Source organism: Panulirus ornatus, chromosome 5 (genome assembly GCF_036320965.1).
Source record: "Panulirus ornatus isolate Po-2019 chromosome 5, ASM3632096v1, whole genome shotgun sequence".
NCBI classification, from domain to species: Eukaryota; Metazoa; Arthropoda; class Malacostraca; order Decapoda; family Palinuridae; genus Panulirus; species Panulirus ornatus.
Genome location: NC_092228.1, coordinates 44,034,288 through 44,051,000, shown reverse-complemented (window position 1 = coordinate 44,051,000; position 16,713 = coordinate 44,034,288). Strand labels below are relative to the sequence as shown.

The 16,713-nt window shown below is 39.3% G+C and overlaps 1 protein-coding gene and 1 long non-coding RNA gene across 8 annotated transcripts in view; one reads left to right on the top strand and one right to left on the bottom strand.

Annotated features, from left to right (window-relative positions):
* The window catches only part of LOC139748747 (uncharacterized), a 114,946-nt gene that overhangs the window by 18,113 nt on the left and 80,120 nt on the right, over nt 1–16,713 (top strand). The window lies entirely within an intron of this gene.
* Nucleotides 1–16,713, bottom strand: part of Hcs (holocarboxylase synthetase-like protein) — a 69,437-nt gene that overhangs the window by 8,580 nt on the left and 44,144 nt on the right. Inside the window, exons 12-18 of one of the 7 annotated variants that reach the window (XM_071662157.1) lie at nt 13,570–13,723; nt 11,929–12,091; nt 11,110–11,295; nt 7,232–7,411; nt 6,325–6,460; nt 5,328–5,603; nt 6–267 (exon numbers count right to left, since the gene is read on the bottom strand). In XM_071662157.1, coding sequence (XP_071518258.1) covers nt 50–267; nt 5,328–5,603; nt 6,325–6,460; nt 7,232–7,411; nt 11,110–11,295; nt 11,929–12,091; nt 13,570–13,723 — 1,313 coding nt within the window. In that variant the 3' untranslated portion in view covers nt 6–49. Of the gene's footprint in view, nt 1–5; nt 268–5,327; nt 5,604–6,324; nt 6,461–7,231; nt 7,412–11,109; nt 11,296–11,928; nt 12,092–13,569; nt 13,724–16,713 lie in introns of those variants that run through there. The other 6 variants (XM_071662158.1, XM_071662159.1, XM_071662160.1 and 3 more) reach the window with 6 other exon arrangements.

The following is a 16,713-nucleotide window of genomic DNA, read 5'->3' as shown; positions in this document are numbered from 1 at the left end:
TAGAAATACTACTACATTGTAGTAGGTTGAAATACCATAAAGGTTATTCTTACCTGTGAAGCCAGTATTTGTAATAATGATGCTGCACTGCTCCTGGACCTTTAGTCTGGAAAACTTCAATTAGGTCTTCAAAAGCATTGAAAATTCTTGCCAAAAAGGATTCTCGATCAAGTTCACAGAGAGACGTGTTGTGCTCCTTATTGTGTTGCCGGACAGCATCATTGATGCAGTAAGTAGGGTTACTGTTAGACAGGTTGACTCCACACCCTAGAAATACATCTTACATTACATTTAAAACAAATTCTCTATGCATTGCAAGATACTGTTTTCGAAAACCTTGCATAGAAGAAAGTAGGAAAATAAAAAAAGTCAACTAGTACCTTGGCATAATGCACAGTCATTTTTGTTAAACAAAGGCTTATTTACCCTCATCAGAAAGTCAACAAATAATCTTTCTCTGATTTTTTTCCTAGTTGATCATCATTTCCTGCATTAGCAAGGTAGCACCAGGCAACAGATGGAAAAAAGCCTCACCCACTCTTATACAGATGCTCCCTGACTTATGACCTATGTGACCTACAACTACCCGGATATATGACTGGAAAAAATATAAATTGAATAATATATGTAAATATAAAATTTATGCTTGGTTGTACGTCCGCCAATGCCAATGGATGCATGCGTATGAGAGTGAATGTCAAATGATCTCAGCACTGTGTACATCACAGCATCTCTCTCAGTTCTTGCTCTCTCTTACCATCAGTAAGTGCATGTTATTCAAGTGAATCTAAAAAATTTTCGTTCTGTAGTAAACCATTTTTGTATTAATCCCCAAAGAAGATGACAAGTGAGAGGAAAAACCCATCACATGTTGATAGATCTGGCAAGAAGCAGAAGGTGCTCAATTTTGAATAGAAAATGAAGGTAATCGCCCAATATTAAGGAGGAAAAAATGTTAATGTGATTGCGTGTGATCTACAGTTTTCCCATTCGACAGTTTCTGCAACTTTAAAGAACAAAGAAAAATATGTGAAACAGTGAAAGGTTCAGCAAGCATGGTGTACAATAATAACAAAGCAGCAACAAGGGCCCATCCATGAAATGAAAAAGTTGTTGATGCTGTGGATGGAAGATCAGGTTAAAAAACGTGTACCACTAAGCTTACTAAAAATTCAGGCAAAGGCTAGAAGTCTTTTTGAGACTTTGAAGGAGCAAATGGGAGATTACATTACGAACTTCACAGCAAGTCATGGTTGGTTCAGTAGATTTAAAAGAAGATATAGCTTGCACAATGTTTGAGTCATGGGTGAAGCAGCAAGCGCTGATGAAAGAGCTGCTGAAAAGTTCATTGAAGGTTTGGACGAGTCAATCCATAAACTGAGGAATATTAAATAAAAGGTAAAAAGAAACTACAGAATCACAGAATAAAGCTGGTTGATAAAAAATGAGATAATCTTGATAGAAATTGAGTAGGATAAAAGAACGCTGTATAGGTACAGGTACACCACCGAATTTCCAGCAACTGATGGTTCGGCACCTCGCTTAGTCTGGACAAAATTATGATGGAACTTGAAAATACTATGGCCACCAGACTAGTTTACTGGGTGGCTACAGATAGCGTTGTGTGTAGGGCATGCTTATTTACATTCTTTACACTGTTCTCATTGGTGGTGATACCATGATTCTGTGAGATTCTTAGCTTATTTTACTTAAATTTAACCCTAGCTATGGCTTCTAAGACATTTGAGAGTGTCAGTCGTGGTGTCATACATAAACACCAGTCCATGTCGATCCAAGATAAAGTAGAACAGTTGATAAAAATGGACTGTGGTGTTTTGGTACGTAAGCTGTGTGACATGTACAGTATTGTTTCATCAATTGTTAATGATATAAAGAAGCATAGGGAGAAAATATTGAAATTCAATGCAGACAGTGATTCCAAGAAGCAAATGATGATTAGAAAAATTAAGAAAGATGGCAAGAGTACTGAGCACGATCGAGTGATGATGGAATGGTTTTGACAACATTGGAGTGATGGAGTGAACTTGTCAGGTAGCACGATAATGGACCAAGCTAAGTTGTTCGATAAAGAACTTAAATTACAACATGAGCGTGACTTTAGTGAATGATGGCTTTAAAGATTCAAGAAGCATCATGGAATTTCCATAAATAAAGTGTGTGGAAAAAAGCAGTCTGTAAACCATGAAGGAGCTGCCGAGTATGTGGACGAATTTGCGAAACTTGCAGCTGACGAGCACCTCAGTCCTGAGCAGGTGTATAATACAGATGAAACTGCATTATTCTGGTGATGCTCACCTAGGAAAACACTAACAACAGGAGACGAAGAAGACCCCACAGGATTCACACAGGGGTGTATCTAGGGGAAATAGTGCCTATGGCAAGCACTGAAATTGCGCCCTTGTCCAAATATATGAGACCAATATTTTTTATTCTTATTACCTCTGCCAAGGAGATTATGTTTTTACCAGTGTTTGTTTGTTTGACTTTCAACAAAAGTTATGAACAAATTTTGATGAAATTTTCAGGGAAAGTCAGAAATGACACAAGGACCAATTGATGAGATTTTGGGAGTGATCCGAATCATTGTCTGGATCCAGTATGCCAATATGGAAATATCAATTTTTGTGAATAACTATTGAACTAATAATGATATCAATGTGATTCCAAATGCCAAAGATATGTTTTCATGGTCAAGAAATCAAAATCTTTATGATCCAAATCATTGTCTGGACCCAGGATGCCATTACGCCACTGGCACCCCCCTCAAGTGGTGCCCAGGGCGCCTGCCCTACCTGCCATACCCTAGATATGCCACTGGATTCAAACAATGTAAGGGCAGACTTAGGGTGCTAACACATTTAATATTTGTTTAATTTAAATTTCTAGCAGTCCATGGTATACTTTAGACACATGGGAGATGTATGATTAGTGACTTAGAGGTGTGTTGATGAATTATTATTACGTGACCACGGTTGGTCCGGCAACATGGTTAATCTGACAAGGCTTTGGAACCAAGAGTGCTGGAAATCGGTGGTGAACCTGTATATGAATTCTCTATTCCATGTTGACATATGTCCAACTTACGTCAATTTCGAGATATGATGGGTCAGTCAGAATGGAACTCAGAAGTATGTTTGGAAGCATCTGTATATATATTTATATATCGAGGATGTAAGACATTTGTACGAGTAGGAAGAGAGGAAAGTGATTGGTTCTCAGTGAATGTCGGTTTGTGGCAGGGGTGCATGATGTCTCCATGGTTGTTTGATTTGTTTATGGTGGGGTTGTTAGGTAGGTGAATGCAAGAGTTTTGGAGAGAGGGGCAAGTATGCAGTCTGTTGTGGATGAGAGGACTTGGGAAGTGAGTCAGTTGTTGTTTGCTTATGATACAGCGCTGGTGGCTGATTCAGATGAGAAGCTGCAGAAGCTGGTGACTGAGTTTGGTAAAGTGTGTGAAAGAAGAAAGCTGAGAGTAAATGTGAATAAGAGCAAGGTTATTAGGTAAAGTAGGGTTGAGGGACAAGTCAATTGAGAGGTAAGTCTGAATGGAGAAAAACTGGAGGAAGTGAAGTGTTTTAAATATCTGGGAGTGGATTTGGCAGTGGATGAAACCATGGAAGCAGAAGTGAGTCACAGGGTGGGGGAAGGGGGCCAAAGTTCTGGGAGCGTTGAAAAGTGTGTGGAAGGCGAGAATATTATCTTGGAAAGCTAAAATGGGTATGTTTGAAGGAATAGTGGTTCCAACAATGTTATATGGTTGGGAGGCATGAGCTATAGATATAGTGCAGAGGAGGGTGGATGTGTTGGAAATGAGATGTTTGAGGACAATATGTGGTATGAGGTGGTTTGATCGAGTAAGTAATGAAAGGGTAAGAGATATGCATGGTAATAAAAAGAGTGTGGTTTAGAGAGCAGAAGAGGGTGTTTTGAAATGGTTTGGTCACATGGAGAGAATGAGTGAGGAAAGATTGACCAAGAGGATATATGTGTCAGAGGTGGAGGGAACGAGAAGTGGGAAACCAAATTGGAGGTAGAAAGATGGAGTTAAAGAGATTTTGAATGATTGGGGCCTGAACATGCAGGAGGTTGAAAGGCATGCAAGGAATAGAGTGAATTGGAACGATGTGGTATACCGGGGTCGACGTGCTGTCAGTGGATTGAACCAGGGCAAGTCCTGTGGGGCCTGGATGTGGAAAGGGAGCTGTGGTTTCGGTGCATTATACATGACCACTAGAGACTGAGTGTGAATGAATGTGGCCTTTGTTGTCTTTTCCTAGCGCTACCTTGTGCACATGCAGGGGAAGGGGGTTGTCATTTCATGTGTGGCGGGGTGGCGACGGGAATGAATAAGGGCATACAGTATGAATTATGTACATGTGTATATATGTATATGTATGTGTGTATAAATATGTATATGTTGAGATGTATAGGTATGTATGTGTGTGTGTGTGTGGATGTGTATGTATATACATGTGTATGTGGGTGGGTTGGACCATTCTTTCGTCTGTTTCCTTGTGCTACCTCGCTAACGTGAGAGACAGTGACAAAGTATAATATAAATATAAAAAAATATATATACATATATATTATAATACACCGAAATCAGAGCTTCCTGTCAACATCCAGGCCCCACAGACTTTTCCATGGTTTAGCCCAGACGTTTCACATGCCCTGGTTTAGTCCAATGATGATACATCAATCCCAGTATACCATATCATTCCAGTTCACTCTCCTCTTTGCATGTCTTTCACCCTTCTGCATGTACAGGCCCTGAACACTCAAAATCATTTTTTTACTTTATCCTTCCATTTCCTGGTTCTCCTTATTCTCTCAACTTCTGACTCATATTTACTCTTTGTCACCCTTTCCTCACTCACTTCTCTGTGATATTTCCTAATTTTCAAGCTAAAGCTGAAGTAGATGAACAGTTTGATGGATAAATAAGTGAAAGAGCAAATTGACTTTTGTCATAGACTGACAAACTATGAGCCAGGGTCCCTTTTCAACATAAACAATATTTCTTTTTAAGTGCCCAAATAAGTGACATAGCTGATGTAGTAGGGGATGTCGGGATGTCTGTGATGAGAGTCCTAAGGGGTTCAATCATTTGCTATCTGGGAATGATATGGCTCTGGTGGCAGCCTCCAGTGAGGAATCCCAGAGACTGTGATTCTTATGAAAGAGAATAACCTAGACAAACCTTTGATTGGAACTACAATGCATACAGTAAACTGAATTTAACAGTTTATAGGAGGAAAAAACTCGGTTATAATTAAGTTTAAATGATTTGTTTGTTGAACACTAACCAACATTTGCAATAATTTCACTCCCAATTGTTGAGGCCTCGACAATCACTCCTCCAATCTTGATATTAGTACCGACATAGATATCATTAGGCCACTTGAGGTGGATGGGGATATCAGCATAACCAGGAAGTTCTCTCACAGCTTGTACCACTGCTATGGCTATAAGATGTTGCAGGAAGGGAAGGTGTTGGCCCAGATTGGAGGAAAGTGCAATGTGCAGCTGCGTGGTAAACATGGCGCAACCCAAGGGAGACAGCCATGTATTCTTGGTACGACCTAGGAAAAAGATGGGGGTATAAGAAGAGTATCTAATAGAAACACTTTCTTTGAGCAGTTCTTCTTAGAAATGACCATTCATTCTTTGGAAACTTTATTAATCTGAAATCACTTTCACTAAATACCCTTAAATTATCTGTTGTCAGTGCAAGGGGTACTTTAAAAAATTAGAGGATCATTTCATCTCCATATGGTCAGTGTAGTCACAAAAACATCTTGCATAAATTTGTACACTAAAAAGATATGTATTTTATTTCACATCTCAAAGTGCAGTTGGGACACCACATTCATGCCTCCCTCATCCTTCTGTAATCTTGCGATGTTGGAGTGATTTTTCTTCCTATTTTTCGTTTTCTTCTTCATTTTCTTACCAATTTATATATAAGTTAATATGGATCCAACAATCACATACTTTCTGTGGGGTCACTTTATGCAGACAACCTTCAGGTTGATGGCCATACACCTACAATGGTGGTTGTAGGGGTACAGAGGAAATTTTTTCTTCATATCTATTTAGTGATGGAAGAGATCTCTATAGGCTACAAATATAAGGGTACAGTAGGTCAAGTGGATACCTAAACAGAAGTAGGAAAAGTTAATGCATCAATTGTTGTTGGCTCCCAGTCTTTAGGAGCACATCAATTCTTGTTGGCTGCTGTGTAAGGGTTAAAGAAGGATGAATAATTCCTCTATGAAGGAAAGAACAGAGGCAGCCTCTAACCTTTGCCCTGAGTTTGTTGTGTTGGTAACACAACTATGCCATGAACAAGGGAAGGAAGGCCTGTTGTCACTTTCATGCTGGAGGCCATCACATCACAATAGATCACAAGACGACCAATAGCTGTTGTCTTCAGAGTCTGGTGAAAGATGAAAATTATTTTCAGCAATTAGTTTTTGTAAATTTTCCAATAAATAGTAAGCAAGTGCATAAGTTAAAGTACTATACAAGATTTTTTGTGCTAAAGTGTTTCAGTGAAAGTATATATAAGCCTTCCATTGCTGTGGTACGAATAAAGTTCTGTACACGCCTTACAGATTTAATGAGTACTGCAGCAGGTAAAGCACCAAAAGAATATGGTGTTAGCAGTGGATTCAGATCTTTATTAGGAAGCTATTGAACAATACATGCAAAAATATTTATTGGGAGTTAGAAGTAAATGTTCCCTTAATATTTAATCTTTACCCTAAAGTTTCCAATTACCTCTGTGGTCTTCCAGACATTCTATCATCACCATAAAGGATAAGTTTCAGTAGGCAGGGCTACTCAAAGAGATGGTGTAGGGAATGGGGCAGTTTCCTTTATACCTTCTGCCTCAAGGTGTTTCCCAGAATACTTTAATAATGATTCTAGTATTGCAGTAACAACCTTGAACATACTGACTACAGCAACTGTGTCTCGGACATTAATCTCACTTTCCTTTGAATAATACTCAACAAAATTTTAATTTCTTTGTTTTTTATGTCTTTGCATAAGTACAAATACCAGTTTATTCAAATTTTGGGGATTTACATGTATACACAGGTGATGAGTATGAAGTGGCCCTGTCTAATCACCCTTAACCAGTTGGTAACTTGACTGCTGAAGAACAGTGCATCAATTTTGGAACTTGCACTTCAAACTGACTTACCTCAAAGTACTTAACAGTAGAGAAAGTTAGGGGGCAGGCATTCATAAGGATAGGCAATACATCCTCATCTGGCTGTCTCCCTGTCATTTCAGAGGTCACAAACTGGAGTGTTATATGAGGTCTCTTAAGCTCCTGGCCTTCCATGTGTGGTTTCAGTTTACTGAGGAGAGTCTGTTTAAGCTGCAATAATGGATTGAAATAAATGCTCCAGACACAAGAGAAAGATTACAACTCTGTGCATCATAGCACATTAAAATGTTTGGATATAACTTAGATGCAATTTCTGTATTTTGGGTCAAAAGTTTGATACCTAGAATTAGCATTCTCAGTTTTCTTTGTATTTACTGGGTCTCCATTGCATCCACAAGATATAGGAATGAAAAGCCTGGATGTTAGTGTACCTGACAAATTTAAACCACTGGATCTTGTTTTGGGGCATGCAGAGGATTTAGGCTTTAGCATTCATCAGTCAGATCATAATAGATTAGAAAATGTAACCTTTATTTCTTCACGTATTTATTCATGTTCACATTAGCAAGGTTGTGCCTGTAATAGACGAAGAATGACCTTTGTTCACATCCATTCTCTAGCTGTCAAGTATAATGACTGAAACTAGAATCATCTATCCACAGCCAAGCCCCAAAGACCTTTCTGAGGTCTCCCCCGATCTCTTCATGTGCCTTGGTTCTGCCACCGACAGCATGTTGCTCCCATTATATCACATACCTTCTGTTTGCTCTATCTCATACATGCCTTAACCCCCCCCCCCCCCCCAATCTGCATGTTCAGAACTGTTTCACTCCATCCTTCCATTTCATTCCTGGTCTTGTTCCCTCCACTTCTGATGGTAAGTGCTCTCTGTCACTCATTCAGGCCGAAGGACATTTGTCAAAGATGTCTCTTAAGGCAGTCTTTGTGAAAAATGTTATCTCCTTTGCCCTGTTGATATGCTATCATGGTGTCAGGGGACAAACTAACCCTGGAAGGAACTGTAAGTTTTGAAGTATGAAAATCTTTTTATCCAGGATGGTATCACACATGCTTTTTGCCAGTTGTGTTTCCCATTCCACCTTCCTCTTTTTTTAGGAAAAGCTTTCTCTAAATGATAGTGACCAGCATTGGTAAGAGATCAATGAATAACGAGGTGCATCTCTTCCTGTGAGCTGGGGACAATGACATCATTGCTTAGTGGAGAATGCTGGTTGATCAGAGAGTGAATCTGGGCCGAGCCATGCCATAACTACCTATCAGGAAGTTAATGAAGGAGGAAAGGCATTTATCTCACACATAAAATAGGGGGTCAAGAGGTTTCTAACTCCTAGAGGTCTGAGATAGCTCTAATGGACTGCAGGACAGCTTCCTGGAGAAAAATTATTTTTAATATTATAGGCATCACAGCTAGAGACTGAGTGTGAATGAATGTGGCCTTTGTTGTCTTTTCCTAGTGCTACCTCGCGTGCACGTGGGGGTAGGGGGTGAGCTATTTCATGTGTGGCAGGGTGGCGACAGGAATGGATGAAGGCAGCAAGTATGAATATGTCTGTGTATGTATATGTATGTATACATTGAAATGTATAGATATGTATATGTGTGTGTGTGTGGGCATTTATGTATATACATGGGTATATATCTTGGAAAGCAAAAATGGGTATGTTTGAAGGAATAGTGGTTCCAACAATGCTATATGGTTGCGAGGCATGGACTATAGATAGAGTTGTGTGGAGGAGGGTGGATGTGTTGGAAATGAGGTGTCTGAGGACAATATGTGGTGTGAGGTGGTTTGATCGAGTAAGTAATGAAAGGATAAGAGAGATGTGTGGTAATAAAAAGAGTGTGGTTGAAAGAGCAGAGGAGGGTGTTGTGAAATGGTTTGGTCACATGGAGAGAATGAGTGAGGAAAGATTGACAAAGAGGATATGTGCGTCAGAGGTGGAGGGAGCAAGGAGAAGTGGGAGACCAAATTGGAGGTGGAAAGATGGAGTGAAAATGATTTTGAGCGATCGAGGCCTGAACATGCAGGAGGGTGAAAAGTGTGAGGAATAAAGTGAATTGGAACGATGTGGCATACTGGGGTCGATGTGCTGTCAATGGATTGAACCAGGGCATGTGAAGCATCTGGGGTAAACCATGGAAAGTTTTGTGGGGCCTGGATGTGGAAAGGGAGCTGTGGTTTCGGTGCATTATACATGACAGCTAGAGACTGAGTGTGAACGAATGTGGCCTTGTCTTTTCCTAGCGCTACCTCGCGTGCATGCGGGGGGAGGGGGTTGTCATTTCATGTGTGGAGGGGTGGCGATGGGAATGAATAAAGACAGCAAGTATGGATTATGTACATGTGTATATATGTATATGTCTGTGTATGTATATACATGTGTATGTGGGTGGGTTGAGCCATTCTTTCGTCTGTTTCCTTGCGCTACCTCGCTAATGCGGGAGACAGCGACAAAGTATAATAGATAAATAAATAAATACATGTGTATGTGGGTGGGTTGGGCCACTCTTTCGTCTGTTTCCTTGCACTACCTCGCTAACGCAGGAGACAGTGACTAAGTATAAATAAATAAGAACTTGTTACTCCTATTCCAATATCTAAAACTCTCCACAATTTTTCATCTCTTTTGATGGCTTTATAGTTCCACCCAACAACACAATAAATATACTTTTTTATAGTAACCAACATACCACAGGCAAAGTCATGCCCCACTCATTGCCATCGTAGGTGAAAGGTAAGATGATAATTATGAAAGAAAAATAAGGCAGGGATTAATAATTTCTCCTCAGATGTTTGCTTTGATCCAATAAGAAATGATAGGGTTAAGACGGAAGAGTGGTAGTAAGAGTGATATATGAGAAACCTGAAAAGGGTGTTCTGAAATGGTTTGGATGCACAGGGAAGAAGAAAAAGAGGGTATACATGTCAGCAGTGGAGGGATCAAGGTAAACGAGGGAAACCAAGGAGGTTGAAGAATGGAGTGATAGGTACTTTGAGGGGTCAGAGGTGTATGGAATGGGAAAGAGTGAACTGGAGCAATGTGATATACAAGTGGGTATGTGTTGGCAATGGGCTGAACCAGGGCATATGAAGTGGTAGGGGAAACCATGGAAAGGTCTGCCGGGCCAGATTGTGGAAAGGGGAACCTTGGGTTTCGGTGCATTATTCACAGCTGGAGAGTGGATGTGACTGAATGGGGCTGATCTTCACCTGCTCTCTTGTCTCTCCTATCATTCAAGACCTGCTTTCTTTTTAAAGGGCACGTTTTCTGCTCCCTCAAAGACTTCTAGATTCTTCTTTTTATCTTACTTTATCTCTTCCACCTATTTTTTTTCAGTTTCTTCTCACCTTATTTGTTCATCTCTAGTCTTTTTTTGTGTTTCAATTGTCGAGGCAAAATTCTTTTTCATTCCTAGGTAGCTCACATACTCAAAGAGCTAAGACATACACATGCACACACGTACATGCATATAACACATACTCCTATAGATGTCACAGTTGAGAAAGATGAGGGACAAATCTGTGGATAAAGGGCTGTGATAAGCAGGACCAGAGTAGCTTAAAGAAGAACTGAAAAATGAAAAGATTGATCAAATTTTTTATGAACTTGAGGAGGTCACTAGGAAGACAAGTATTGTGTAAGGCAAGCTATCAAAATGTTTATAAGATTTACAAAAGTGGCTGGCATAACCAGACTCCTTGTGGTTTCGATGTGAATCAAAAGTCACCTTCAACATTCTTGTATCAAGGGAGCACAATTTCAACAAATAAAGCTGTACGAGCCCCTGAAGAAGGAGTCCTGGGGTTATATGATATAATGAAGCAGAGCGAAGACAAAAATTTGAAAGGATTTCCAAGTTGAATCCAGTTGCCCCTAGGGACTAACCTCATGTCTCCCTAAGAAGTATGCTGGACTATAAGCAGATACTGAAGTTAGTGTGGTGGTGTCAAGAATCAGTTCTGAGGACAACAGGTCCCTTAGTATTTCCAGTCGAGCCTCATTGCTGATTGCAAGTTTCGAAGTACTCTCTGATGTAGCAAAGCATTCCCTTGGATCACGCTCCAGATGTACCTGTGAAAAGAATTATGATTTGGTATTATACTATCAGGTCTGAAAATTTGTTGGAAAAGTAAAAGAAGTTAAGAAAAATCTACTTTCAACTATGCTCAGTTCACAGGTATTCAGAGTATAAATTTTTTTGTATTGGACTGTCCATAAGGGTATACATTTATGCCAATACTATAATTTTTTGTAGACAACTTTTGTTATTCACTGGCCTTGAAGAACAGCTACCAATTGTGGGGCTACCACAGTCTGTCGATGGAGTGCATCATGACCTCATTTTGTTCTTGTGATAAGCGTAGCATCAGCAAACATTTGTGTTACATTGCATGATGTTCATTCATTATGGAGAGAGAAGGTCTTATGATGATTACCGTAAATCATATAAGGAATGTACTAAGTCTCCCATGACATATGAGACATGCCAGTTTTAATCACCAAAAAAACTTTTATCTCCAGAAGAGTGTACAATGAGCATGAGATACATCTCATTTTGTAAAGAAAAACAGTTTTAACCCTCATTGAGCAAAAACCCTGTCTGGTGCTTGATGGACCCTGTACATGGGTGAGAAATAAAAGGACTTGTCAAAAATTTACTTATTATACAATACTGTGTATCAGTAAACATTATTAACATATCACCTGTGAGAACACTGCTATGCCTTTACCCCCGTCGACCTTGGCAGAGAGTAGGGAAGGTGCCCCCCAAGTGTCATCTGTTGCTAAGATCTTTAGGTTAAGGCGGTGCTGACTTCCATGCTCATCAATAATTTCCACATGAGTCGGCTCAACACTAACAGCTGACCTGTATGAATTATGTACAAATGACAAAACCAGTTAGTAGAAACACAAAGTATTTAAGCTCATTACAGTAAGTTATGTCTACAAATAGCTTTCTGTCTTCAAAAACTCTCCAGGGTGGTGTACCATGAGCAATGAGTGATATGTCAGATCCCCAAGGGTTGAAAGCCTTATAACCTCTTGTTTTTTTGTGAGATAAGTCTCTCACCCATCCTTAACCCTTTGGGTGCTATGGACAGCTATATATGTCACAGTAGCCGGGTGCTATTGGCTTCTGTCTAAATACTTTATTTCCTGCCTCAAGTTAAATTCAGTCTGCATTGCAGACTTTATTGGCTGCCCATTGATAGCAACCCAAACAAAGCATAATCAGTGAAGCAGTGTTTAGGGCCTCTAACGATCACAGTAGAGTCTGCAGAGCTTGGTGCATTTATAATTCTCTGCGGAACATGTTCCTGCTGGAAAATTTCTTAGCTGTCCTTTAATGGTAAGGGTAATAAGGTAATCATCTATCTAATAAAGGGGTCCCCTCCGTATTCCATTTGGGAGATCCAGCTTTTTAACAAATCTCCTATAAATGGTAAGGCAATCTCCCATAAAGAATAGAATCAAACCCTTCCTGATAGAATCATAACCAAATTCCAGGCCCATATAAAATACTTATTAAAGATGAATGAAAATACTATGGATGATGGTATTAAAGAAAAATTAAAAAATACACACAAAAATAAAAGTATTGGTCAGGTTAGCCATGACCAAGCAAAAGAGCATGAAGTTACCACCATACTGTGGGAGCTGTCGCCAGACATATTCGCAAGAAGCAACAAATGTCTTACAATTTGTCATGGAAAGAAAATATTAGAGAAATTGTTCCAACACTTCTGAAGGCCACAATACATCATCAGACATCAATTGCTAGTTTGCACTGTGCCATCATGAGCAAGTGACTGATGAGAGAGGGTAGCCACCTGGTATTACCCCACCTTCACTCCATGACATCACAGACCTGGATAGGTTACTTCATGGTCATGGAGTATCTATTAATAGGTGTCTTCTATGTTTTATGATCAACAAAGGGGAGAATCCTCATTGATACACATTATTTTTTTGGGGAAAAAAAATATTACTTTAACCCCTGGTGAACAAGTCCATACTTAGATGTTCACAGGGACACCTGCCCTTAAAAGAGAAATTACTGTATAAAGTAAAAAATGAAAGACAGAGGCTTTAAGAGAAAGCTCCTGCGTGGCTCCTTTTTCTGTTCCCACTTTTGGAGTGATAACACAGGAGGGAAGAAGATTTAGTCTCCTGTTCCAAACCATTTTAATCACCTTCTATGGTATGCTGAAGGTATGAGTATACTATTCATCTTCCCCTATACCCCAAGAACAATCAGGTTTTCATGTGCTGGTAATATTCTTTCTTCTGTGTCCCCTAAGACAATTGGTTTTACATTAATAAACCAAACATAAAATTCCATACCTGGTGCCTTTGCCTTTACTATTTTCCAAGTCTCGAGAAAATCGCTTGTGTTGAGGTGATGAATGAAAGCAATGTTGATGGTGAAGAAGTTGAACACTGGACCACTGACGGTAGCTAATGGACACAACTGCCTGTTCCTGAACTTCTACAGTTCCTGAGGAGGTGTAATTCAAAGTCATGTATGATTCTTGGCGTGTGACTTATATTAGCTATGATAAAAGAGTTCCCAATCACACATTAGTAAACGGAGAAGCTTAGTTACATATCATTAGCTATCAACAGATTAACATCCATTATCAATAAAAGTGTGAATTAAAGTAAACTTCAAAGCAAAGGGTAAATACTGCCTGCAACCATATAATCTAAACTGAAAATGGCCAGTGCTTCTTAACAAAAGAAAGCAATATGACTCAAAAAAAATTTTGAATTGGAGCATATACTGTCAAAATGTTTGTGTGAATGTATGTAATTTCCTATTCATACTCTATAAGGAGTGAGTTTTGTACTTGAAGGGCCCCATCATGAGCATTCTTTGCTGCTGTACAACCTTTTAAATTTCTATATACTGTCTGCAAATACATCTTTATTCAGTTTATTCCATTCCTCACACACTCTTATCGTACAAATATTTTTTGCTTAATTTCATGTTATGTCCTCTGGTTGTTCTATTCTTATATCTCTTAAAGAACTGTTCACCACACATCATCAATCTGTTTTGAAAACTTAAAGAGTGTGACCAGGTCATCCTTTACTCTTCTGTCTTTCAATATGGGCAAATTTAAAGCCTCTAGCCTTTTCCTGTACTTCAGCTTTCATAATTCTGGTGTGTCTTTGTGTGTAATTACATATTTGTACTGAACAGAGAGTTTCATACTTGTGGATCTCCCTTCTCTTGAACATTATCTTTTGTAATACAATCTTTTGACCATATGTATGATCCTCTTTCAGTTTATTCCATTTAACTACCACTCTTATGCCACAAAAGTTCTTACTTACATCATATTTAACAAGTTTCTTGCATAATTTCATGTTGTCCTCAGGTTGTCCTGTCCTTAAATCTTTCAAAGAATAGTTCACTCTGTACACCATCAATTTGGTTTGAAAACTTATGTCATCTCCGAAGTCCTTTTTACACACAGATTCCTGAAGCTTATTTCCTGCAAGATAATAATCTTATTGAGGCCTTATTTCACTGTCATATCCACATTACTCCCGTAGAATTTCACCAACCATGTTTCAGACCAACTTTGGAGTCTGTTTAGGTCCCTTTGTAAGTTGACTTTACTCATGACCTTTGCATCATCTGTAAACATATTCAAGTGAGAGTCCATACCTTCTGGCAAGTCATTCACATAGATCAAGAAGAGGAACGATCCCAAAATAGAACCCTACAGCACTCCATAGGTGACTTTGACCCATTTGGAGAAGGGTTCTCTGATATGTGTCCTTTGTTCCCTTTCACTAAGATAATCTGTCACTTACTCCTGCCTGTTGATCTAGATTTTTAACTCTACTTCCATATAATAGTCTCATATGCTTCTGGCAATCCATATACAAACAATCCACACAGCCTTGTGTTTTGTCTAAAACAAAGCTCATTTTCTCTTAGTTAGTAAGACGGTACATTACAAATGACCTCCAGTCCTTGAAACCATATTGTCTCACACTTGATTTTTCTTCTTTAGTCTTCCATTTGCTTTCTAATATTTTCCTGTACCTTACAGACCACAGTTTTCAGGGGGACTTGCCTTTAATTCACCATTTCTTCCCTCTCCTTTCTTCATTGATAGGTATAAAGTCAACCCTTTCCCACTCCTCTGGCACTTTGCCTTGCTCCAGCAACATCTAGAACAGATTTCAGTCCATACCTTCTGGCAAGTCATTCACATAGATCAAGAAGAGGAACGATCCCAAAATAGAACCCTACAGCACTCCATAGGTGACTTTGACCCATTTGGAGAAGGGTTCTCTGATATGTGTCCTTTGTTCCCTTTCACTAAGATAATCTGTCACTTACTCCTGCCTGTTGATCTAGATTTTTAACTCTACTTCCATATAATAGTCTCATATGCTTCTGGCAATCCATATACAAACAATCCACACAGCCTTGTGTTTTGTCTAAAACAAAGCTCATTTTCTCTTAGTTAGTAAGACGGTACATTACAAATGACCTCCAGTCCTTGAAACCATATTGTCTCACACTTGATTTTTCTTCTTTAGTCTTCCATTTGCTTTCTAATATTTTCCTGTACCTTACAGACCACAGTTTTCAGGGGGACTTGCCTTTAATTCACCATTTCTTCCCTCTCCTTTCTTCATTGATAGGTATAAAGTCAACCCTTTCCCACTCCTCTGGCACTTTGCCTTGCTCCAGCAACATCTAGAACAGATTTCAGTGGGTCTGTCTTATGTACCTGCACATATCTTCATCGCATGGTGAAATTTCACCTGGACCATGAGTCTTTTAAGTATTCTGTTAGTCTTTTCTGGATATGTCAATACTTGCTAAAATCTCCTCCCCATCCCATCTCACTAGTGTTGGGTCTATTGTGTTTTCCATTAGGAAAACACTTTCGAACCTGTTATTCAGTTTCTCACATATCCTCACATCATCCTTCATAATTCTTCCCTCTGAATCCCCTCGATAAGATGAGAGGAATTTTCCCAGGTTATATACTTTTTAATTGTGTGCATCATGTATATATATTTCACCTGTAATAATTTGACTACTGTACTTTGAAGATGTGTTATATGAAAGATTTCTCAAATCGTCTTAACATGTTCCTGTGTTTTTTGTTGTGTATTATTATTATAATTACCCCAGGACCAAAATCTATGAAAGGCTCTTATTGTTACCTAGGATCCCTCTGAAGATTTGTGCCGCCCTAGGCTGTGCCACCTCCAGTAGTAGGAAAATGTAGACTCCTTTGGAGTGAAAAGCTCTTTGACGAGACTTTACTCATGATACAGCCTTGCCAAAGCTGAATTTCCACCTTCATTCAGTTCATTGACAGCACATCCCTCCCTGTATGCCACACAACTCCAGTTTGCCGTGCACACCTTACACCCACCTGCATGTTCAGGCCTTGAGCACTCAAACCCTCTCCAATTTGGTCTCCTCATTCTCCTTGTCCCCTGCACTTC